The sequence below is a fragment of the Rhamphochromis sp. 'chilingali' genome, assembly GCF_963969265.1.
Source record: "Rhamphochromis sp. 'chilingali' genome assembly, chromosome: 12".
NCBI lineage: Eukaryota > Metazoa > Chordata > Actinopteri > Cichliformes > Cichlidae > Rhamphochromis > Rhamphochromis sp. 'chilingali'.
Window position 1 is genome coordinate 9,371,595 of NC_137939.1, and position 26,063 is coordinate 9,397,657.

The 26,063-nt window shown below is 39.9% G+C and overlaps 1 protein-coding gene across 1 annotated transcript in view; it reads left to right on the forward strand.

Moving 5' to 3' along the window:
* The window catches only part of bsna (bassoon presynaptic cytomatrix protein a), a 163,234-nt gene that overhangs the window by 68,141 nt on the left and 69,030 nt on the right, over window positions 1-26,063 (forward strand). Inside the window, exon 3 of the mRNA XM_080899736.1 lies at window positions 7,745-9,130. Within this exon, the coding sequence (XP_080755862.1) occupies window positions 7,745-9,130 (1,386 nt within the window). The remainder of the gene's footprint in view (window positions 1-7,744; window positions 9,131-26,063) is intronic.

The following is a 26,063-nucleotide window of genomic DNA, read 5'->3' on the forward strand; positions in this document are numbered from 1 at the left end:
GAGATAAACATGGAACATACAGTGGCAGCATGCCTCTGTGTTTCATTTAATATATTCCCATACCATGTAGTCATTCTTTTAGATGAAGTAGCTACATTAATGTGTTGAGTGTTCTTATTTTCAGGCATCTCTCTTAATCTCCATATGTTGAGAGCAAATGTATCTTAGAAGGTTCTCAGTAAATTCCGTGTATTTATCTACTGTATAAGAAACTGCACCACATGCTGTATATTACAGCATGTGGTGCTGTAATATACAGCACCACATGCTGCTTGCTTTGCACCACACCTACATATAAACTGAATGGTAAAATTTGATGATACACAGAGATTTCAAAATCCACTGTATTAGTTACATAAGGTATTAGTTTTCATTAAGGTACATAAATCAGTATAGTTAAAATTCTAGTATCTAATCTGTCAGTTTATTTATTTAATATAAATTCTTTTATTAAATTCTTACTATTGAAAGGAAAATTGTTTTTTTCATAAGATGAACACTGACAAATTTTCTCTGTAGCTTTTAAGCTATTTACCTGAAGCAATGAGAAACTGACACAGGAGCTTAACTAATATAACATTATGTATTATAAAATAGCCAATTCATGATAACAAAAATTCCAATTAGCAAACACAAACATGTTTTTGAATTTTGGTTTTGAATTATAGGAAATATTACTGTGAAATAAAGTAGAAACATGGTAGTTTTGCATTTTGTAACCCTGCTTGCAGCGTAATAGAAAAACTTAATGTGCCTTATAATCCAGTGTCCCTTATAGTATGAGAAATACAGTACTGTTTGTTGCCTATTATTACCCAAAGATGAACATGTCAACACAATGTTATACAGCAATTAACACGGTTGATACAAGACAATTACTTAGTAACTAAGTGGTAATAACTTGTTATTCCCCTTCTTGTTTCCTCCTTATTAGCCCATTCTTACCACATTGTTACCAAACTATAATTTAAAGGGCTACCACAGTTTTGCACCAGGATGTAAAGTTGATTCAAATATGAATGAAAGTATTAAACATAGATTAAAATATAAATGGAAACATTTGAAAATGTATTTTTTAGATTTTCAAACTCACAATATTAGGTAAAATTGCTCTTAAGTGTTTCCCTGGATTTCCACAAACACTTCTACTATGATAAGCTTACATTGAGAGTATTTTCACTCCGTCTCTGTCTACTTCCCTCCTATTCTTCAGCCTGTAAAGCTCCACACTGTGCAGATTGACAGATCTATTAAAAGCGTTGTATGTAACCCTCAGTAGAGGTGCAAATGAATCCTGCACATGCATGTTAGGCTGTATTTTAATGGACTTTGTGTGTGAATATAGATAGAGGTGCACAATATATACATAAGCTCAAGCTCAACAACCACAAAAAACCAAACAGCTTCAAACAGTGGACATAGCCTTCATTTACTTTACCTCAAATGTGACATTTGTCACCACTCTAGACAATTACAGCTCATCTCAGATTCATTTAGGCAAAACATAACCATGCCATACGTTTAATCCTAAATAGACCCTTGCACTGTTTCTTTGCACAATGAAATATTTTAGCTACTATAATTCTAAAGCGCAGCTATAACAGTTTACTTCTGCTCCTGCTGTGCTCTTTCATCCCCCGCTGTTTACTGGGGATGGTACAGTTTCACAGATACTCCCACAAAGACAACAGCTTCAACTTAGAAGTCAGGTTTAATTCATGTGACGACTCATACCTCAGTGCTGCGGACGAGAACCGTGGCATCAAAGCAAATTGAGCAAATTTTGTGGGATGTTTGAGAAAAAGTGTCATGCCACTGTACTTGAAAAACCATCAGTCTGAAAAACCATCATGTGGGTGAGTAAATCCTCAATGTGAGCTTATCTAAGGCAACATTATGACAAGTACCATGATGAAATAAAATCGACTGAGACTACCAGTGGATTCTGTCCTCTAGGTTTCTCAAATACTGTCGTTTTGCCAAAGATTGTTATAGGAGCACTGAGACACAGGTGTTTCATTTCAGCCCTGCTTCACAGTCCAGCCCTGTATATGTCACAGAGTATACCATACACGTGCAAGTTTCTCTTAAAGTGCTAAAATGCATGCACGTAATCCTCGATTCCTTTAGCATCTCCAAGGTGGTCAAATGAAAGAACACTGTAGGACCTATTACAAGGTGGTGGGGCTTCTGCTCTTGTCAGTCTGCATTAATTCTGGTAAGATGCCCTTGAACAAGGCACTTGTCATCCAAACACTTAAGCTGCTGCCACTAGCATAGGCCTGTGACTGCTGGCACTGGACAGCTTCCAGGTTATGTACTCAGGATTGAGTGTGGTTCAAGACAGTCACGGAGTACTGCATGGGTGTTCACCTAAACTATCTCTTGGATTAAAATACATTTTCATAACAAATACAGATCGATGAGGTACTTTTACTGTGCTGAAAAGAGAAATGTCGAGAAATGTTTGGCAGTGTTGCGGCAGATGATGTGGTGAATCACACGTGGAGTTTTCTCTGTGAAACGGCGGTAACACCTGGTCAGTAGTGTTTGGAGATAGGTAGCATGAATATTTTATGCTGACAGCTGGTCAGTGTGCATGAGAGTGTGTCCCCTATGTGTGCGCGTTTTTCAGTGTGACTAAGTTCATATTCAGTTGCCAGTTTCATGCTTTCACTGAGGTACTCTCGACTGAGTACAGAACATAGGCTCATTTTTAAAGGTTAGTATATGTATGCATGTGTGTATACATATATATTATTTATATTACTATTGCTGTGTTCTACATGTGAAGTACTCTGTGTAATTCAGGCAGTTTGAACCTTGCAAATCAACAGGATAACAACATTAAATGTATTAATGAATTTATTCAGCCTCATCTGTCTAGTTCCTATTAACTGTTTTCATTAATTAGGAGATAGCGGGAGAAAAACAAACAGAGATGTGCGATAGTGAGAAAGGCAGAGCCATGAAGACCTCACAGACTTCCTCCTCTATGCTGTTTTAGCTCACTGATTAGATCTTGACCCTCCCACCTCCTCTTGTCTTCTCTGTCTGTGTCTCCAGGCTAGTTAGTTACAAATTAGAGTCACAGTGAACTTCCACTTGACTCCTGTACTCAAAAGTAGAGCTTCATTGTATGTTCTTCGTGCATCTGTCCCAGCCACATTTTGATGGATTTTGCACTGGCATGCCATTCTAATGACTTCATTGTTTAACCCTCTATGCTCCCTCCCCAGCTGTGAATCTTCTTATTTAGATCTTTAATCTAAATTAATTTTTTAGCCCTGGCTCCTATTCTTTTTATTCCTTTAGGACTAACAGATGCCTCTGCGTTCACCGTGCTGACTTGTAAATGATTAAAGATATTGATTGATGGTTCACCAGAAAGTATGGGGGGGTTACATATTCACCAATTCATTCTCTTAATTGCCAAAATGGTTTTCTTGCTCATATTTAACTGTCTGCTATAGTTTGGTTATTTGAGTAAACACAGTTTATCTATTTCTTACCACCTGCAACATCTGTATTCATTTGGGCAACATCAAATGAGTCTCCCTATCTGCATTACAGCATCTGTTCAGCTGTTTGACACCTCTGGCCCTGTTAAAGATGAATCCAATTGTTTTCACTGCGATCATATTGTGTCGTAGAGACACAATACTGACAGAGATCAGCCTCTTAAATAGACAGACCTGACCTTCAGGCTAATGACTGTTGCAAGAGGAGCTGAGACCTCCATGTGTGTGGGTGGAGGTGTGAAGTGTCTACAGAGAAATAAGAGTGGTAGCAACAGAAAGAGAAAGTGAAATGTGATTGAGGAAATCAGAATCCTTGAGGAGAGCTGTGCTTCTCAAAGTGGAGATAAGAGGTTACAGTTATAGTCTGCAGTGTGCTTGTTTTTCTCGGAAAACATCATTCACAGTCTTGTAAATAAGTCTGTGGCATTTACAGTACTTTTATATGTTTTTAATTCACCAGACCTTAACAACAGGTCACTAGGTTATGTTATTCTTCTTAATAAACATATTATGATTCATTTTTTGCACTGGTAAACAACATATTCTGTTATTAGGCAAAATGTTCTGTATATAAATGTGTGTATTTGTAATATAACGAAGGGCACAGGCCGAAACGTGTTGTTCCAGTAATAAAGCTGTTCTTTATACTATTCTTTAAGTTTTATTGGCGCTTCAGCCTCAGAAGAAACAGTTCTTGCAGACATATTTGCACCAAGAGCTAACAAAGATTAGACTGAAAGCAATTCTTCTATCATATGAAGGTCAAATGTGCTGTGCTATTGAAAATGCTTGAGAACAGGAAAGCTCTCTTGCAATTTATATCATGTAATAAGTATGCTCTTCCATTTAAATCTTGATTCATGTTTCTGTGATGTATGCATAAGAAGCTACAATGCAGAGAAGCCCCCCGCCCCCCTCCCATTTTTCCTCCTGTGTGAGTGTGCAGAGTCAGCATTGTTGGAGATTGTCAGGGCTCATTTTCCTCCTTTCAAAAAAAAAAATACATTTTCAGCTATTTATTCTTTTGATAACTTCTGTGGGTCTGGGAAATGGTCTGAGCTAAGCAGCACACCACATGCAAGCTGACTGGTAGAAATTTGTGAACACAGACATGAGTCTGTTTTTCAAGTCTGCGGGCCTTCACGCCTACAGTAACCTTATAGTTAGTGTATTAATTAAGAAATACAGTAATTACAAGGTTGAATTCCTGCTGTTGATTGGATTTTAGCATTGTAGCATTTACTATATGAAGCACCTTGACACCAGTGTTGTTGTGGTTTGGCGCTATATAAAATGGATAATATCGAGTGCACATCTTTGGATTGTAAGACATTTCCTCCTGTTGCACTTCAAGAGGTTACCTTACTAAAAACCTCTGATAGATCTACGTCTACAACTGTTCATGCTTTACTATGTGAAACTAAAGCTCATGCACAAGTGCTCATGCACTCATGCACAAGGAAAAGCCTAGTTAGGTCGAGTACAAGGAGTAACAAGATGATGTGACACCTGCGAAGAGCTACATAAGAGTCAAATTTGATTACTGTTGACAGATGGAGGACAAAACTAGAGGTTAAAAAACAAACATAAGAAGTAGAATTAAATGAAATAAATATTCATAATAAAACAGGAAATGACTAAACAGAACCTGAAACCAGCGTAGCTCCAAGGTCTCTTAATGAAATGGGGACTTGAAATACAGCAGCATCATTACGATGCCCTTGATTTTCTCTCACTTAAGGATAGTTGGTTTGGAGCGGCACAAATGCAGTGTTAGTGTCCAGGGAGGAAGAGGTAGAGTCTGAATTAGAATGGGGCCAATATCATGCCAACCAACTTGCAGGCGACAAAGTTGTGAGCTCCTTTTGTAAGCCGAGCTTTTTTGTTGTGATTCTCTGTCACTGGTAGAGTTCTGTCTGAATGATTAGATGTGATTGGTTCAGAGCATGCTGATCACACCCTTTGTAATTTTGCATGTACAAAAACCAATGTACCCAGTGAGGTTTGTTTTGTACACCCCAGACTTAGTATCCATTGTAGTTTCCACTTGGTTTTTCTCTTCTGTGTTTAAAAAAAGGGCAGAGTTATCATCACTTTTGTGTAAATTGTTGAACAAAACCTGTAACTCCTGCACAATTAGCAAAGACATTGTTCCTCATCTGTTACGGCACAGATGCACGTGCAAAGGATTCACTGGTTTTAACCACATCGTGGAAGCTCAGATTCTGCTTTGCTGTGCTGTTGATTAAGCTTGACATGATGAGAGCTGAAGAGCTGCTGGGATTAAAAAAACTGCTGACTTCTTTCTCTCCACTGTTTGCTTTTTCCATCTCCTCCCTGTTCTTTCCATCCCTCCATTCTTCACTGCATCCCTCGTTCCTTCCAATGTCTCTTGTGATGTAGTGTTTAAAGCAGAGGGGTAGACAGGGAGACAGGATTAAAATCAGTCCCCCCTTCTCTTCCTCCTTATCCACTTCTCTTCTTCTTTCTCCCCCTCTGCATCTTCATCAGATGTAATTATGACAACACAACATAGGAGGACCGTGCACAGCAAAATTAGACTTTTAAATTTCTTTCCACTTTAGCTATTTGAGGAACGAGACCTACATTTTCAAACTGATCAGAAAGAGAACAGAAAAATGGGATAAAGATGAAAACAAGAGGAGGAAAGAAGAGAGAATTAAAGAAGAAAAACAGAGACAGAAGAAGCAGATGCTAGGTAGGAAAGCTAAAGAGAGAATATGTTAAGGAGGAACAGACGATGTCGGGGTGTAGCGATGTAGCTGTAACGGAACATGGGATCAGTAATGCTGTCAAGCTAGAAAATGCCAGACAGCAAAGCAGCACAGTGGGAGAAATTGCTTAGTTAGGGTATGTGAGTGATGCAGGCTTTTTTCTCTCTCCTGTCCCAATGTTTGCACATCCTACCCTTTAAATTCAAGGAGCCAACTTCCACTGTACCCCTTTGCAAAAAAATTAGAAAAGGGATGGGTGGGTAGGGGGGTGTTATTGAACAGCGGGTGGGGTAACACAGTACATCTGCGCATTGCATTGTGGGAAGAAAAGGGGATGGGAGAAATGCATGAAACGTGCAGAGATTTACTAGCTTTGCTCTGACTGCAGGGGAGCTAAAATAGCACTATTTATGGCAGCAAGGTAGCAGTGGTGAATGCAAAGCTACAGTTGGAAAGACAGGACAAGAGGAGACTGGCACAGCTGAGAGAGGAGCTGGGTTGTTTTCGCAGTCGGGAGAAATTAGAGAAGCAAGCAAGGTCCGGACACAAGGGAGTATCAGCTCTCATCTGGAGGAGGAAGAAAAGGAAGGAGGAGGACAGAAGAAGAGGAGGAGGAGGAGCAGGGTGATGCTTTATTTTTATTTTTAGATGGTGAGGAGTGTTGCATATTTGTTTCATTTGACTGTATCTCTTTGTACATCTGTTTGTATCTCCTTTGTGCTCATGCTGTATCTGTATGGTAGCATGTGCGCATACCTGTGTGTCTGTGTGGATTATGTTTTTTGGCACATGTGAGGGATGCAATTCTTTTCACTTCGGTTGCAGTTTCTACCGTGCTGTCATTAAGCATTGCAGTCAGTTTGTGGTTGATTTCTCTCCCTCTGGTTCTAATTGATAACTGCTATATTGTCTTTACATAAGACATCTATGGAAAGACTAATGAATCATATTTCATGTGCAAGTCGGGTGAATGAACACAGATTATGTGGTTTGGGTGGAAACTAGGAACTAGGAAACTAGGAAACACTAGTGTGTCATGTCTGAGTCATCAATAATATTCAGAGGAATCAATAGTAATCACCTTTGAAAGAAAATATGAATTAATTATAGTGATAGCTCAATGGTAACACTACATCATTAACGTTCTTGAGCCTTACTGACCCTTCCAGTGTTACACAAAGAATTGTTCAAACTGACAGATACCTGATTTACGTTTCAGTGGTAATGCCAAAGATGTGGTCAAGGAAATTACATTGAACCTATTTCCATTTAGTTGACTGACGTATTCACAATACAGTCACCATGCGAATATTTCACTCAGAACTAACTCTATAGTGCCAATGAAAGACTTCGACCAAACTGTTGCCAAAAACTATGTATGCATTATTGTTACAGAGACAAAGTAAAATGGTTTTTCAAATTGAAAAAGTGGATTTTAAGCATACTCATTAGTTTTTTTGTATTTTTTTTTTTTTTTTTTGCCTGCAGGTCCAGGAATGGCTGTGTCTGAACTGTCAGATGCAGAGAGCTCTCGGCATTGATATGACCACGCCTCGTTCTAAGAGCCAACAGCAGATTCACTCTCCGTCCCACCAAGCCAAGCCGATTGTCCAGCCTCAGCAGCCTGCGCCTCAGCCAACACAGCCGACAGCAGCAGCGCAGCCAAAATCTTTGGCACAGAGTCAGCCCACCCAGCGGCAGCAGCAGCAGCAGCAGCAGCAACAGCAACCTCAGTCTCAGCCCTACAGCCAGACTCAGCCCTACTCCCAGTCGCAGCAGTATCCACAGTCTCAGCAGCAGTCATATGCTTCATCACAGCTAGGGTCCCAGACTCAGTCTTATACATCCCCTGGCTTACAGAGACATCCAGGCCCTGGTGGCTCCCAGTCTCATACAGGGCCTTCTCAGCAGGGCATGAGATCTGATCCATACTCCCAGACCGGTCCTGGAGCTCCAGGAACTATTAGAGGTCCCACAGGAGGCTTTAGCCAACCAGGGGGTCCTCGGATTCCTCACCCTGGTGCAGTACCCCTCCCTGGTTTGACCAAGGCACCTTCCCAACCAGATTTGGGTCGTGGTTCCCCAATGCACCAATCTATGGCACGCCACGACCAGACCAGAAGTGCTGGATCCTCCCCAGCCCACAGACCTCAGAGTCAGGCCCCTCCTGCCCAGGATGGCCTGACCAAACTGTTTGGCTTTGGGGCATCACTGCTTAATCAGGCTAGTACCTTGATCAATGTTGACCCGCTACCTACCGCCTCCACCCAGCCAAGCCCTGCACGAGGCAAGGTGGTGTTCAGTAATGCAACACCTGACAACAGGCAGCAACAACAAGGGACCACCAGTACTAAACCATTCACTATGGGGGGTCCTCATGCTCCAAGCCAAATGGGTGGTCCTAATGTTCAAAGTCAAATGGGAGGTCCTTATGCTCCAAGCCAAATGGGGGGTCCTCATGCACCGAGCCAAATGGGAGGTCTTCATGCACCAGGCCAAATGGGTGGTCCTATGGGTGGACCCCATATGCCAACCCAGAAGCAACAGCAGCAGACCGTGCCCCAACAACAAGAAATGCAGAAGCAGTCACCTGCTCATCAACAGAAAGGACAGCAAGGACAAAAAACACAACCACAAGGACAGCAACAGCAGAAAACACCTACTCATCAGCAGAAAGTGCAGCAGAAGCAGGAGCCTGTGGCAGCAGCACCTGTGGTTGCTCCAGAGCCTGTGAAACCCAAAGTGAACTGTCCTCTTTGTAAAACAGAGCTGAACATCAGTAGCTCCGACCCACCTAACTACAATACCTGCACGCAGTGTCACAGCCAAGTGTGTAACTTGTGCGGCTTCAACCCAACACCACATCTGGTGGAGGTAAGAGGAACGGAACACCTACAGACATCACACTGAACACATGTTATTGCAGACATACAAGAACAAAAACTCTACTAGTACAAACGCCGTCAAATTTACTTTTCACCAAACAATCAATAACATTCAACAAGCAGATAATGTTCTTCATTCCACTGTTGAACCTAATCCTCTTCACTGTGTGGATGCCGTTAGATGTGCAGCTCGTGTTTCAGTTTCTCTAAAAAATATATATTTTTCTTAAGCCTTATCCTTTATCATGATCTGTTTTTTCACTCAGGTTTTCATTTTACATTTTCGTTTTCTTTTTATGATATAACAAAGATGTTGTTTTGTTTTATTCCCGTTTCTTCATTTCCATCTTACTACACCTGCTACATTTGTATAAATTTAGATGTCCCTCCTGAATTCATTAATTGTTTTTATTTATGAGTTTTTCGTTACTTCTACTAGAGTTTTCCATATCTCGTTTTAATCCCTAACTTCCCCCTTTCCATTTTTATTTTTTGGATGTTCTGAATGTTTACACATACAGTTACATCCATAAGTATTTGGAGATGGGACTAAAGTGCAAATGCAATGGGTTTAACTACTTAGCAATGATACTGATTTTTATACATAGTCGTCTATTTTCTGACCATCACTAAGCAACATATCAACAACAATGCATTCATGCAAATGAACTGCATGCTCTGTGGTCAAATGTTTGTGCATGCTGGAGGTATTTCCCCTTTTTGTTGTGATCAGTGTTGGGGTTGTAACTCAGAAAAAGTAATGTATTACATATATTGCAAAGAACATTTTCTTAAAAGTAATGTAATAGATTACTTAATTACTCCCAGGAGAACGTTTTCTTTGTAAAATGACCTGAAGCACACTGTCTCATAATTACCATTTAACAATATAAACCAGAGTCTACAGCCCCACACACCAACACAAATCTCTAATGAGGACACATGTGTGATCTTTCTCTCAGTATTTACAGATAAACACAAAGCTGACAGCATAGAGCAAATATGAAAACCAGCACAAAGAGACTTTACAGTAGAATCGTCACAGTGATTCTACTGTAGAAACATGAAGAGGTAGAAACAGAGGCTACAGCCTGACTTCTTATCAGTTTGTTACCTGTTAAGTTCAGGGCTGGGGTCGGCATTTGCGCAGCTTTAACATCACTCTGGGTTCTTGGCTAGGTTAGCATTAGCATGCTGTCTGTGCAGATGTTTGCAAAGAGCTGAAGTTGTGTTAGCAGCACAATGCAGCTGTTTCTGTCCTGGGCACAGTTTAAAATGGCCAAAGGTAGAACATGAGGTCAGGAGTGTGGCCTGGCAACACGATAAAGAAAATTCGATCATGTTAAAACTTGCTGCTTACAAATAAATAAAATCTAACTCGGGTATACTGACCAAAGAAAACCATAAACTGTGTGTGCACAGCTTGTACTGACAGTATGTGCTCCTTTCACCTTTGTATTTGATCTAATTGAACGTGGTTTTGTTTCAGTTCATAAATTTACATTAAACAAAAATTTCGAAAATTATTCAGAAGTTCATTCTTTAGTTAATGTGTTATCTCGTTATCTAAATTAAGTACCACTTCTTTGCCTCTCTCCGCTGTCCCGCTGGGCTACAGTAGCCTGTATTTAACCCACTTTTCTCAATAAAGATTAGTAATCATACTAATTGTAACACAGAAACATCTACATGTACAGTAGTGAGATTCATAACAATATTCTGGAGTTTTTATGTATCATAATCCACTGTGACATCAGCACCCCTTGATCTCTCTTTCTTTTCTTCATGTCACCTTAGATGGACTGCCGTGCACATGTCGATGAATTAAAATGAATGAATGATGAAATAAAATAATATGTAGCAATCCAGTGAGCTACGCGTTGAAGACAAAACACAAGAGGAGAGAAAAGACTGTTCCTAGGAGACCCATAATCACAAAACATAGACATCCTTTTCTGTTTCGCTGTCTTTGTGTCTCCCAAAGTACCTCTGCTCATGGTATAAAGAAACAAGCGTAAAGGCCAACCGCCCTCTCACCTTCCCTTTTATCGATCCAGTGCAGGCTTAGAGTTGAAAAGAGGAGAGAAAGCAAGAGAAAAGAAAAGATGGCAAGTATTTCAGGAAGTTAGAAATAGAGGAAGAAGGAAAAGATAAGGAACAAATGTCGCAGAAGAATAATGTAAGAAATGGAAGGAGAAGGGGGGAGTGTAAGAGTTGAGAAGGTAAGTAATAAAGCAGAGAAGGAAGTCAGACTGAAAGGAAGGAAGGGACTGATGAAGGAAATGCATGAAAGAAAATAAGCAAGGATGCATGGAAGTCAGTGAGTCTGGCAGATTTACAGAGACTCATGGCATATTTACTTTGAGGCAGTTTAATGCCTCCAAGGTCTTTAGTACTTAACAGTACTGTGAAGTGCTTGCCTCATAATAGACCTAGATATAATACACAGGGCTATATATAAGTGCCTTTACTATAGTATGCAGGACGGTGATAAATACACACTAACACAATAACAAGAAGGAATGGGCCATATCATTGAAGATACCACGCTTATTCATAAGTGGACTTACTTGGACTTACTACCTGTAGATAGCAAGTAGATGTGTGTTTCTTTGCAATGTGGGTTAAGGCCTGCAGGTCCTAAAAAGTGCATAAAATGAGAAAAGAGAAGGTGGACACAGAGAGAAGGAGTAGAAAAGTGATATAACAACCATATAAAATCATTTCTTTAAGCCAATTAGAGTCAAAGATGATGGTGACAGCATATTCTACTAACTTCTCTCTACAAAAAGGCAAATTATGAGGAGAAAAGATGGGCATCATCATGAACATTAGTCATTATAAGCATACAGAAAAAAAGTAGAAATAGAAATGGACAAAAAGGTACATTATTAATGGAGAGAAATTCTTAGAAAATGTTTAAAAGGAACTCAAGGTGGAACTGAGATGGATGAAGAGACATTCATAGAAACAAAGGAGGAATAAAAAGGAAAATGAATAAAGTGGGACAAAGAACAGAGCAATGGTGCAAACAGTTAGAAAGAGAGCTTGACAGCAGCTGAGAGGAAACCAGACATGTAGACCTGAATCATGTACAGCTTTTAGTCCAGAGGGAAGACAGGCACTAGTGCACACGCACGCACACACACATGCAAAAACCAGTAATTAGAACAGTAGGACAAAGAAGAAGGTAATAAATCAAGCAAGTGAAGCAAAGAGGGATGAGGAGAGAAGCCAGCAAAGAAGTGATGATATCACAGATGAACTGCATGTACAGTCATTTCTATACCTGATAACGATTCCCATCAGCTCACTCCGGGCTGACTTTGCAGGTTTTTACAGTTTATCTTAACTCTTTGTGATTTACTGGATACATGTCTCTGACAAACAAGTCCTATATGTGTAAAACTTCTAGATTATATTGGAACAGCAAATGGAAATTTTGGGCTGTAACATAATTTTATTACATCACAGGTCATAAAAGTGTTACCACAGTTTAAAGCGATAAATCCGTGCTATAACAGCTTCAACTCTTCTGGAAAGGTTTTCCAAGGTTTAGGAGTATTTATGGGAACTTTTGACCATTCAGAAGCACATTTGTGAGGTCAGACACTGATGTTGGACGAGAGGGCTTGGCTCACAGTCTCCACTCTAGTTCATCCCAAAGGTGTTACGTTGGGTTGAGGTCAGGATCCTGTGCAGACCAGTCAAGTTCTTCCACACCAAACTCGCTCACCATGTCTTTATGAACCTCGCTTTGTGCAGCAGTGTGCAGTCATATTGGAACAGGAAGGGGCCATCCCCAAAGTGTTCACAGAAACTTGGGAGGATGACACTGTCCAAAACATCTTGGTATGCTGAAGCAGTAAGAGTTCCTTTCACTGGAAGTAAGGGGCCGAGCCCAGTTCTTGAAAAACAGTACTACACCATAATCCCCAATCCACCAAATCTGTATTGCGTTTGGTGATATAAGCCTTGGATGGACCTGCTCTGCCACTGAAACCCATTCCATGAAGATCTCTACACACTGTTCTTGAGCTACATGAATGCTACATGACGTTTGGAGGTCTGTAGTGATTGATTCTGCAGAAATTTGGTGACCTTTGTGCACTATGCACCTCAGCATCCACTGATGCCACTCTGTGATTTTACATGGTCTACCACTTCGTGCCTGAGCTGCTGTCGTTCCCAATCACTTCCACTTTCTTATAATACCACTAGAAGCTGACTGTGAAATATTTAGTAGTGAGGAAACCTTCACAACTGGACTTGTTGCACAGGTGGCATCCTATCACGTCACCACACTGGAATTCACTGAGCGCCGCAAAGCGACCCATTCTTTCACAAATGTTTGTTGAAGCAGTCTCCATGACTAGGTGCTTAATTTTATACACCTGTGGCCATGGAAGCAATTGGAACAACTGAATTCAATAATTTGCATTGGTGACAGAATATATATGACAGAATATATATTTTTATATATTTTATTTATTGTTTACTCTATTTAATTTGTAAAATATGTGTACACACACACACACACGTAGAAAATATTTAGTATACACATCCAGAAATGCATATACTATTATATATTGTACATATATTTATTAGTTTCAGATGTAGCCATTCTTGTATTTTGCACAACTCTGTTGCTTGTGAAGCTCGCACACAAGAATTTCACTCACATGTGCTGTACCAATGTACCTGCACATGTGATGTGACAATAAAAGTGATTTGATTTGATTTGATTTGAATACATTTGGCAATATAGTTTATTGGATCACAATGTGGAATGAGATCATAAAAACCTAAACAATGTTACAACCTCTTCAGATCAAAGTCCATAATCTGGAGATGAATGTAAAATGTCCTTTTGTCAAACAATAAATGTGTCTGCTTGAGTCATTTTTTGAACAAGCCACTAACAAAATAAAACTTTTTGCCTTTACTAAAAAAAATGAAAACTACTGACGTCACACTTCAGATGAGTTCAAGAAAGACAGGAACACTGTGGGATAGAGAAACATGGAGGTCGCGCTCGTTTGGCTTATTAATTATTCAAATAGGGTTTTTTTACATATATAAATAGCAAAAGAGATGAAAAATGTAAGGTGGAGGCAGTGTCTACTGAAAAAGAAAAGTAAGAAGTTACACGGCTTTTTCTTTCCTCCTTCTTTTCCTTGCATTTCTGCAAACTTCCTTCCTTCCAGCCCCCTTTTCCAAGATTCTCCGTTCCAAATCACTTGCTTCATCATGAAAAATACTAATCAGTAGCTTTGTCTCTAGTGGTGCAAACATTCTCCTCGTGGTGATACCTACTCACACACCCACACATGCACACACAAACGCACACACTGCTTATAGACCAGGTGTTAGTGAATGAGTGAATGAGGTTATTTCACTGTCCAGTCTGTCATTCAGACTTTTTCGGCTGTCACGACTGCCGTCGGAACAATTACTAGGATAACAACACCCCATCCACCTGACCGTGTGTCTGAATGTGTGTGTATGAGGTCACATTTGTGTTTGTGGGCATCTGCACATCTGAAGAGAACTGATTAGGGATTGTGACATTTAATCTGCTGCGTTGTGTTTGTGCACATGTGTTGTGCACGCAGTAACGCGTTACTGCCCATGTAATCTGATTACTTTTTTCAAGTAACGAGTAATGTAAGGGATTACTATTGCAAAACAGGTAATTAGATTACTGTTACTTTCCCGTAAGCACGCTGCATTACTAAAACCGTGATTTTTTTGCGAGAGTGTCTCATGACAATGACGTAAGCGTTCATGGCAACAGCTGTCTGCAGATCAACAAAGGATAATATATCGAGTGCAGGAGAGAGTATGAGCGTGCAGCGTTTAAAGCGTGGAAGTACTGACCTTACTTTAAGTTTGATTCCGTAAAAAGTGACAAAAACATTAGCGTCCGCTGTTCACTGCGTGGGAAGAAAACTTCTTTTTACAGTGAAAAAAACCCTTAACTTCCGAGCAAGCATCGAGTGCGCTACCACGTAATGGGAAATTCACAGACAAACTCGCAGATTCTTCCACTGACCGCTGCGGCACACCTGCACCAGAGCAAGCCTCCGCCTACCCCACTCCTGCTTTACAGGTGAAAATAGAGCAACAGGACCACTAGTCTTTGATTTTATTTATTTTCTGCTGTGTTTCACTTGCATTTATTTGAAAGACTGAGCGTAAACACAGAAAAAATATTTTATTTTATGTGCTGGAATGTGCAGAAAATAGGTTTAAATGTTAAACAAATTTCTTCCAGTCAGAGAATGTTGCATATAATAAAATTTTTGCTTGATGCATAAAGTTAAAAGATTAAAACTAATAAAACAAGTTTTAAAAAGGGACTTTTCCATTTGATTACATTTTGTATGATGGATTATGCAGAAAAAGTAGAATTGGGCTGAAAGATCTATCGCTTTATTACCTATTCAGGTTGTAAATCGTGTTTTTAAAAAGTAACTAAGTAATTACATTTGAAAATAAATAAGCAGTAAAGTAACAGGATTACTTTTTGGGGGAAGTAATCAGTAATTAGTTACTGATTACTTTTTTCAAGTAACTTGACCAACACTGATTGTGAGTGCAGAGAAAGTATTCAAAATCACACACTTCGTCTGCCTGTGCGTGTCTGTCTGCGGTGACAGACACAGTGTATTGTGTGTTTGTTTGTGTGTACACTGTCATCATCAGAGTGCTTAATCTTGCAGATACTATGGCGATGTACGTTGTAAGCTTAGATGCTTAAGCTTGAGTCTCATGATAAAGTCAGACTGATTACTTCCACACAAAAGCCAACAAGAAAGAAGATGGTACTTTCTTATTCTCAAGTGGTCGCCACAGTGGATGGACAAACATGTTTTCATTTGGCATAGATTTGAACCAGATGCCTCACACAATGCACCTATTAATGCATATTAACAGATAAAAATTTGGTTAATTCTAAAAAAAAGATGTCTTTTTTTCTTTGAATTATGTCCGCATTACTGTTCATGAAAATATGCATGGACCACTGTTAATCATTATGTTTTGGATGCATTGTCATGTATTTAGCAGTTATTAAACCTGTTTTAAACAACACATAAGCCACACATCCTTGTCTTAATGAGAAGAACATATACAATGTCTCTTTTTTAATTTTTAAGCTTATGAGAACCAAGCCGGCCCGAGGAGCACTACAGAATTTGATTGGGCATAAATAAAACTTGAAGCCTCATCTCTGTTGTTTTTACCTCTTGAAATATGAACTTCTCTAACAACCGATGAAGGCAAAATAAGACTCAAACGCACAACTCAGACAAAAAAATCACATTACAGTGTTTACTTAGATGCAGTGAGAGAGTGAACATGAGGATGACTCCAGGAGTGTATGAGACAAATTCACAGACGTAAATGCAGGCAGACTAAATACACTAGGAAAACTTGCTAGGAACCGAGAGATAACAAGACAAGATGATACTAAACAGGACACAATAGACGGTCACAGTAGGTGAAAGCACACAAGTGCAGGAAGCAAACACTCAAAAAATAAAATAAAAACATGAGTATACAAGCAAAAACATGATGTAGAGAGCAGGATGAGTTGTAATGACTTTTGTTGCTTTTTCTTGGTCAGCATACACTTACTTTGAGCACCGGTCTGGGTCTCCTGCTACTATCTTCATAGAACATGTTGCATTTACAGGTGCGTGGAGAAATCAGAGCTCATAGATGTGCCCAGAGAGGCAGTTTGTACTTTACTGTCAGATTTTTTCTATCGGTAAGCGGTCTGTATAGTGCTTTTCTACTCTACTTGAGTATTCAAAGCACTTTATGCAACATGTCTTATTCACCCATTCATACAAGCACATTAGTACTTTCTATTTAACATTCACACTCCAACAGAGAGCAACTTGGTGTAACAATATTTGGCATGCAACCAGGGATTGAACTACCAACCTTCCAATAAGGTGACTACCCACTGAGCAACAGCCACCCCAAACATCTTCACAAACTTGTCATATAATTACAGCACCCAACACTGATCTTGATTCTTGTTGCTGAGCAGAGTTACCACGAGCTTCCAAATAGCAAGTGACCGTCAATGATGACGTGAATAGCAGCCAGACTGAAAAAAATTAGAATTAAACATGAAAAGCAACTGACGTGTGCTTGTTACTTTACTATTGTGTGGAAAATAGGTCGCTTGCACAACATGCAACTAGACACTGACAGCTTAAAGTATGAAGTTGAAAAGCTGATTATTCTCTTGCTATTCTCATTAGGATCACACACTTAGTTTCTATTGAGGACTCATAGACTGCTGCTGCCGTGTAATCCATAATGTGTCGATGGTGTCTTTCTCAGGTTCTCACAGCTGGACAAATCACTGTGCTTAATGCACGCACCTCAATGACCAAAAGGTTAACGTGGATCATTTCTTAGTTGCTCATCTGTAGTTATGTGCATGCCCATGTGTGAGGAGTCCCCCACAGAGCTAAACCGGGCCATTGTTAAGGTTGCTGTCTGTACGGTTGCTCGGGTCATTAAGGTTACCGGAGTAGGATTATTTTTATTTTACATAACAGTGTTTCATTATGCTCATCTTTCTTCTTCTTCTTCTTCTTCTTAGTCTCCCTACCTTTTTTCTTTCCTCAAGCTGCTCCCTGTTATCTCCACTTATTGCCACCCCCACCCCTTCCTCTCTGGTCCACTGGTTAAAATAAATGGAGAATAACAATCTGTAAAATGATGAGCAGAGAGTAGACACCCAGGGAGGGGTGAGGTAATGGAGCGAGGGAACAGCACGACAAAAATTTAACAAAAGACAGAAGCTGCATAATGTCCCATTAATTGTTTGACATTTAGTCAACTCCAAACAAATAAATGCCATAAAGTAATGTGTTCTGCTGCAAGATGATGGCCACGTCCAATTTAGATTTGCACGCTCGGAAAAGGAAACTCGCAGACACAACAACACACAACAGCGCTAAATTGATTCTTGTGATCCTCGTCATCTACATAATCCACTGTGGCTCTGTGGTCAGTCCGTCAACCTGTGTTTGTTTGTGTGTGTGTGTTTTGTGCATTCACACAGACATGCGTGTGTGTTTAATTACAAGTGACAAACATAGTTAAAAAAGCAGTAATGTGTATGGGAGAGCATAAGGTATGTAATCCATTTGGCGTGTGTGTTTGTGTGTTGTCGTGCATGTGTGTTTGGATGTGTCACACCAACTTTTATGGTCTGTTAAGCTGAATTATTGATCAGCATATGAAAATAGCCCAGACAGGAAGAAGCACTGCGCCAGACAACCCACGCCCACACCCGTAGCGCAAGACACACACTTGCCCACACATGTGTGTCTGTCATGTCTGTGAGTTAGTGTATTATTTAAATTGTACTTCACCTGTAAGTAGTATCTTGAGTAAATATCTTAAGGATCAACAGAAACCTTTGCTGTTGGAAATCTAGTCAGGAGATAAAACATCAGTGATAATAAGTACGGGAGTGAGAGGGTGATTACAATCCATGAACAGTTTTAGCCTTCACCCCAAAGGCCACACCGTGCAAGGCTGTAAATGTCTGGACCAGAAACAGCGCCCACAGTTAAAAGTGCTAGTCTTGGATACAATGTGTAGGAAAACACTAACATGTCCTCTGCTGCTGTAGCGAAACACCTCTGTTCTCAGTGTTCTTTTTGGACAGCAGAGACAGGGCACACATGCACTTTGACACCAACAGCTGCAAAAACTGTATAAAAATAAGATAAAAAAAAATCTTTTATTTGCCATATGCATACATACACAAGGTCTGGGCACATAGCAAATCCTGTGCAGAGCTTAGAGTCAGAGTCAAACAAATACAAATATACAGGATGTATCATCAAAAAGGAATCATCGGATTTAAAAGTGCTTTAATTTGGCAGCCAATCAATGATAACGTTCACGTTCACAGCAGTGGATGTTGTAACTCCAGACATACTCGCAAAAGTATGGGACGGGTTTGACTTTCATATGGATGAAAGTGTGCCGTGCATCCAGAAGACACATTGAGCACTTGTGAAGTTTTGTGTATATGTTATATTATATTCAGCCACATGTTTTAACATTTACCACGAGCATCTATGTCAGTTACTTTAAACATATAAGCTTTTGAAATACAATGATTCTTTTTGATACACTCCATACAAATATGAATCAAGTAAGTTGTTTTCTTAGCAGATAAAATGCAACAATTTGTTAAATAATTTCTGGTATAAAACAACAGTTTGGAAAAATATTGAATATGTTTATAATACATAGCTGAAGATCATGTGGTGACGTGTTAAGGTTGAGAGACCTCTGAGGTGTCTCGGGTAGAATTTCCTGGAACTACCAAAAAACTACCAAAAAATATTATTATTATTATTTTTTTTAAATGATTGATGTTTGAGATAATTCTACTGTTCATTTGTTTTGTATAATTTTACTCACATGGTTGAAAAGAGGAAAGATGTCATGCCAGTTATGTTTAGTAGCTGTTGTTTAAATCTGACTCTTTCAAGGATACCTGATTACACCACAGTTGTTATTTTTGCATTTCATCCAAGAATTCAGCTAGAAAAGTGTCAAAATTGGTCTCTGACAATTCATGTCAGTCAGAGGCTCTCCCATGCACTAAAGGATGCAGACATGTAGTTTAAGGCTTGGAATAGAAGAATCAGTGGAAGGAAATAAAGATAGAGTGAGTCATGTTTCTTTATTTAGAATGAAGTCAGAATACAGGATAAGAGCAGCAGCAGGAATGACTGAGCTACAAATGGACAGACGATTCGCTCCTGCACTTCAAGACATCTCCCTTTAATTAATAATACAAGGCTCACCATCCTGTGCTTTCTTCCTTCTTCCCTCTTCTTCCTTTCCCAGCCTCTGTCCAGCCTCCTCCTCTCCATCTGTTCCTTTCATCTCATCCTCCCTGACTTCTTTTTTCATCCTCTTTCGCTCACCCAGATTTTCCCAGGTGGGACTCAAACTGGCAACTTCCTGATCATTGTTCTGCTTTATGTGTAAATTCAGCGTTCACTTGCTCAAACTGTTTTCCTTTTTTTTTTCTTTTTTTTTCTTTCTTTTTTTGTGTCCCGTTTGGATCTTTAGCCATCAGAATTGTTGTCTTAAGACCAAGAAAGATGCCAAGCGGATTTATTTTACCAAGTGGATCATCATGGCCTTGCCATATTGGTCCATTTGATTGACCTTTATTATAATTATGAATTTATTTTATTTTCAGTTGCTACAAACGGGACAGACATGACTGGGGGATAGGACAGGGAGAAAGAATGAAAGAAAGAGAGGGAGAGAAAGAAAACCAAAGGGGAGAAGAGACGGTGAGAAGGGGGGGAAGAAAGAAAAACAAAAAAACAAAAAAAACACCTGGGTCACCTGTATGGAGAAAAAAAACAGAAGAGAAAGCAAACAACAAAGAGCAACATAATAAAATAAAAAAAACCCAGCACCATCACAATAAACTAGCTAGCAGTAGATATCAGTAGATACTAAATAATAAACAATATTGTGCAGCACGCAAGATAGACAGCGCACAATGTGCTTTGAGGCAGCAGCCAAGAAAGCTGTAGTCCGCGTCTGTGAATACCCGTGTGTACACCTGTGTGCATACCTGTGTGGATCAGCATGCTTGTATTCCAAAGGTTTCTCCATGTAACGATCTGCTAGGGAGTGTGGGGAGCCACAGCCCCGTCCTCCAGGGTATGAAGCAGGTATGGAGGAGATCAAAACTCCAGACATCCAGAGGCCCCCAGAACACAAGAGACCAAGGAAGACCAACAGGGGGGCAGCCGCGCCACTGTCCCAGAAAGAGCTGAGGAGAGTCCCAGATGAGGGCTCACTCAGCAGCCACCGAGCAGAAGCCACGGGGAGTTGCAGTGACGCGCCCGTGAGCTCCGCCGGCAGCCAGCTGTGCCTGAGTGACCGAGCCCCAGGCCGAGAGGCCGAGGGCACCCCACCTCCGAAGTGGCCCGAGCGAGCCCCAGGCTCCAGGCCCCGATAGGCGGCCGCCAAGGAGTGAGCCGGTGTGTACCCGGACGCCCATCCCCGGACACAAAGAACCACCAACGCACCGAGACTGCATTTTATTTTGGTTATTTTTCATGGCTACAGATACAAAATAAAAGATTTATTAGATTTACCTTAAAACTGCTTGATTGCCTCATGAGAGCCTCTGCAGCAGCATTGTTCTCGGCAAATCTTTGGAAAATGTTTTCACAACATACCACATAATTACCAGGTGAATCTAAAAAGTGATGATTCAGTTCACTTTTATTCTCCCCCTCATTTTCCTGCTAGATCTACTGCTAACTTAGTCAGAGCTTGCAACTTATTTAGTCCACTCATCATCTTAAAGAAGTCATACAACATGAAATTAGAGAATTGCAAGGCGAGTAACTTTTACTTTTGCTTGTGTTGTTGACTTCTTTTAATTTCTCGGGAAATTAAAGGCTAAATTAGTCACTTAAATCAGGACACAAGCCACCTGCTTCTCTAAACTCTTTCAAATATAAAATCATGTGCAAAATAAAGAAACTACACCCTTACTGCTTCCATAGGAAATAAGAGGGTAAGTAGCAGCCAGGTGATTATAATAAAATGTACTTGATTTATCAGCATATCAACACAAACCCCTCATACCAAGCTCTGTGCTGGATGGGTGATGATTTGGGCTTGTTTTGCAGCCACAGGACCAGGGCACCGTATAGCCATTGAGTCCACCATGAACTCATCTGTATACCAAAGTGATTGTAGAGTCAAATATGAGGCCATCTGTCCAACAGCTGAAGCCTGGTCAAAATTTGGTCATACAACAGGACAATGATTCCAAGCACAGCAGCAAATCTACAACAGAATGACTGAAAAAGAAAAGAAACAAGATGCTGCAAGGGCCCAATAAAGCCCAGACCTTTTCCCGATGCTGGATCTTAAGAGAGCTGTCCATAAACAAAACCTGCAAACCTCAATGAAGAGCAGGAAGAATTCCTCTGCAATAATGTGAGACAATGAAAAAGTGACAGACAAAACTTTAAGCTGTTACTGCCAAAGGTGGTTCTACAAGCTACTGAATCATGAGGTGTACATAGATTTCCCCAGGACTACGTGGAGCTCTGTAAGAACTGACTGTACGCAATTAAATGCAGCGCAGTGGATTATAGTCACTGAATATTTTTGTCAAGGAATTGTTTTGTGTCTTAGCTGTTCTCTCGGTTGGTTATTATTCTGGTTATTGTACGACTGCTGAACACTATTAGAAAAAAGCCCCCATTCAAAAATGCTGTTCTGAATAAAAGAAAATGAAGGCTGATGCAAACTGTAACACAAATAATCACAAATGCAGTAGTATTGAGTAGTTACAGGTATTTGTAACAAACTCAACCAAAGTCTCCCTTTTTGTCGTCATTTCTAACATAAAACTGGGATTAAAAAGCAAATTTTACCACATTGTTTTAATGCCTTAATAAAATAGATGATATGAGGATAAACCTGATTCATAATGAATATGCTGACGATGATGATGATGAGGAATTTGAGATGCCTTTAACATTTGAATATATATTAAAGTTTTCGGTCGACTACTTCATGTTAGTTTAATGACTTAAAACTTCTCTGCTTACGTAGTTCTGTCCTGAATCTGTCAAATCCTGTTAAAATCACAAACTGTTTCAACTGAACTTGACCTGACTCTCAAACCGTGAGCATGTACTTTTTAATGCTATCCAAAATGCATTTTGTTTACCTACAGTATGCATTCAATTCAGATCTCAAGCTTAAAGCTTAGCTTTGTGTATCAGTTTGCGTCTAGAGGCACGTCTGTGGCATTGCGTGCTAACTTGGCTTGTCACAGTTGGTTCTTTAAATACCTGCAGATGACGTAAATTGAAGCCAAGTGCTTGGTTTGCCTCACAAGCTTCAGTGAGGTAGGAGGTAGGAGGGGCAAGTGCCATTTTAAGATCCTTCTGTTAGCGCAATGAGACTGAAGGCTGATAAACCCGTGCTTGGTTTCCAACAGTGGTTTTCATTCCTAAAATACAGCAAGTGTGGAAATGACTTCACAGACTGCAAGTCGAGCACTCGCACTCTGATATCACTTGGGTCTTTTTGTATGTATGCACCTCACTCCATTTCAAACACACACATCACACGCACATCTCCTTTTTCACCCTCTTCATTTGTTTGCTCTCTCTTGAATTAATTGCTACTTCTCTCCACCATTCCTCTCCGGCCAGTTCCTGTGCAGTTTTATGTTGCCTTTACCCTCTCCTCTACTTACTCCATCTCTTCCTCAAATGCTCAACCATCCAAACTATGCACTTTTCTTTTCCTACCCTTGTGCATCCCCTTTTCATCCTTCCATCCACTCTTCTCCCCTTCCTTCTATTTGTTTTACTTTTCCTCAGTACGAACTTTTTGCTTCCAGCAGCTCTTGTTTGTGGGTGAATTACAGCTCCATCTATGCGTTTTTACATCTTTCACATTCCCCCTTTCTCACACATTCATCTCTCTTAGTCTCTCTGGCTGTAACCATTTGGGTGAATATACAGCTCCCTGCTGGAAACAAAGGCCTTGCTGTAAAGCGTACAGCAATGTACAAAAACTCAAAAAGCAACATATACAGTTTTGCCCCATAAACACAGGAGACCTTAAAACATAAGCACTGCTGTGCACCTGTGTAACCAGGATGCCAACACTCAAAATCTCAGACTCATTTATCAAATAATATGTTTGAATTTTGCTATTTCACCTTCAACACTGACCTGGTCTTTAAGGAATTGCTGTATAATTTAGGCATCATAAAGAAAATGTGCTTTTTTAAAAAATTGTAACAAAGGGTAACATTAAAATTATAAAAATAGCTTGAGGTCTCTCTGCTATTAGATTTCTTTAAATTAGAGTAAATATACAGATTAAACACATTAATCTTTACCAATATGTGGGACTGAACTTATTGCACAGTACTAAATTTTTAAGAAGCACCAAAGGGGATGAAAAAGTTCAGCTAATATTCAGTGATACAGATGCATACAGCTGTGTTCAACGCATGTGGTTGCCAAGTAAAAGGTTGCTAGTTGGATTCCAGGCAGAGATACAAATCCCCTTTGGGGCTGTGTTAGGAGGGACAAATCAAACACACACATCTACCTGCTGTGGAGATCAATTGTCACAAGAGAGTAGCTTGTTTTTCTTCTAAGTGTTATAGCAAGATATGTAGATTTATGAGTGGCAAAGGTGCAACAGAGAACTTCAGAAAGACTGTTGTGTAAGGAGAAGAGTCTGAGGAGGGCAGTGAGTTTGCTCCCTCCTTATAAGCACACAGGAGTGGCTGGGGATTTTTGCAAGGAAACACACTGTTCCAAAAGGTGTGTTGCTGAATTTTTCAGGAGTGTGTGAAGACATTCTCTATAAATTGTTCCTGATAGGTATCTGAAAAAGTAGTCCTTCATCAGGAGCAGTAATTTTAATGTCTTTTTTTATTTCCCCCACTGGGACTATAGCAGTTAAAACATGTTTTGTGTGGCCTGAGAGAGAATTTATATCACTCTAATCTAGAAGATTTTCTCTTTATCTTAACAAACGTATTGCCCAGTATGCACGTGCTTATAAAGGACAGAAATTCTATGAAAGTATTTTCTTAACTCATGTCAGTGTATTCCTGCACGATGGAGTTTTATACAGATGGCGCTGCCTGGGTGTAGGCTTTTGTCAAAGTGGAGGCACACCAGCCCTCCTGGGAGCTGTCAAGCGGCGAGTCCCTCAGGGAACCACAGAGAGGGATGTAGAAAGTTATTTTTCTTTACAACAAAAGGGAACTTGATCTCTTGACAGCAGTGCTCTTATATGAAACTATGTTTGCACTTAAGGCACAAAGGCACAGTGAGAAAAATCAATGTGCTCATCTTTGGCACAAGCGGCAGATCAGAAAGAGTTGAGGAGATAAGTGTGCGGTGTCCGTATGTTTGCCTGCATGCAGCATACTTGAAAGTTTTTCCTGTCCTACTTTCACTTCTCCGTCGGCCATGTTGCTTTTAAATGGGTCAGTGAGGAGAGCGGTTCATTCCCCTGGGCTACACAGCTGATCAAGTGAACCCCTCACATACACCAAAAGAGACTCCCAGCACAGAGGCACAATGCGATTCTCCAGTAAAACCCAGAGGTACAGGGACAGTTGAAGAGAGGATGGGTATTCCCTCACTGGGGTGGAAAGAGTGACCGAAAGCTGATTTCTTTTTTAAAAAAAAATCTAGAACCATATTGAGATTTTTTTTGTCAAACAGATTCCACAAAGTGAAAAATACACTGAAATAAAACCTCGGCTTCTGTACATTCAAAATGCAGGCTTCAGTATACTAAAGTCTATCAGGGTCACACCAGCATAAACAGACAAAACAGTCTTCAACTACTATTATTACATTTAAAAATATATAACAAAATATATATACTTAAGGTTTATTTTACACAACTCCTCCCATTTTCTATAGTATAAGTCCTGAACTGTGTACACATCTGTTAGCAGTAACAGTACATCTTGAACTTTCCATCACTGAATTAAGTTTCCAACAAAAGTTATTACTTCAGTTTTGTACATTATAAAACAATATGTTATTTAAATGATTAGGGATCCTTTTAGCTGAATTTTGAATGTACTTTTAGGAACTTTCACTGAATATCAGGTTTATATTTTTCTGCCTTTATTAAACTAGATTAATATTTAGTATGCTGACATGCTGACAATGGGGCCGTAAATAAACTGGGAACTGACTGAGGGAATGGGGAGAAATCACAAAGGAGGAAGTAAAACTGACAAGGCATGAAAGAAAACCAGCCTTCAAAGTAAAACAGTTAATAACTATGAGACAAATGCACGAACAGATCGAGTCGCTAGT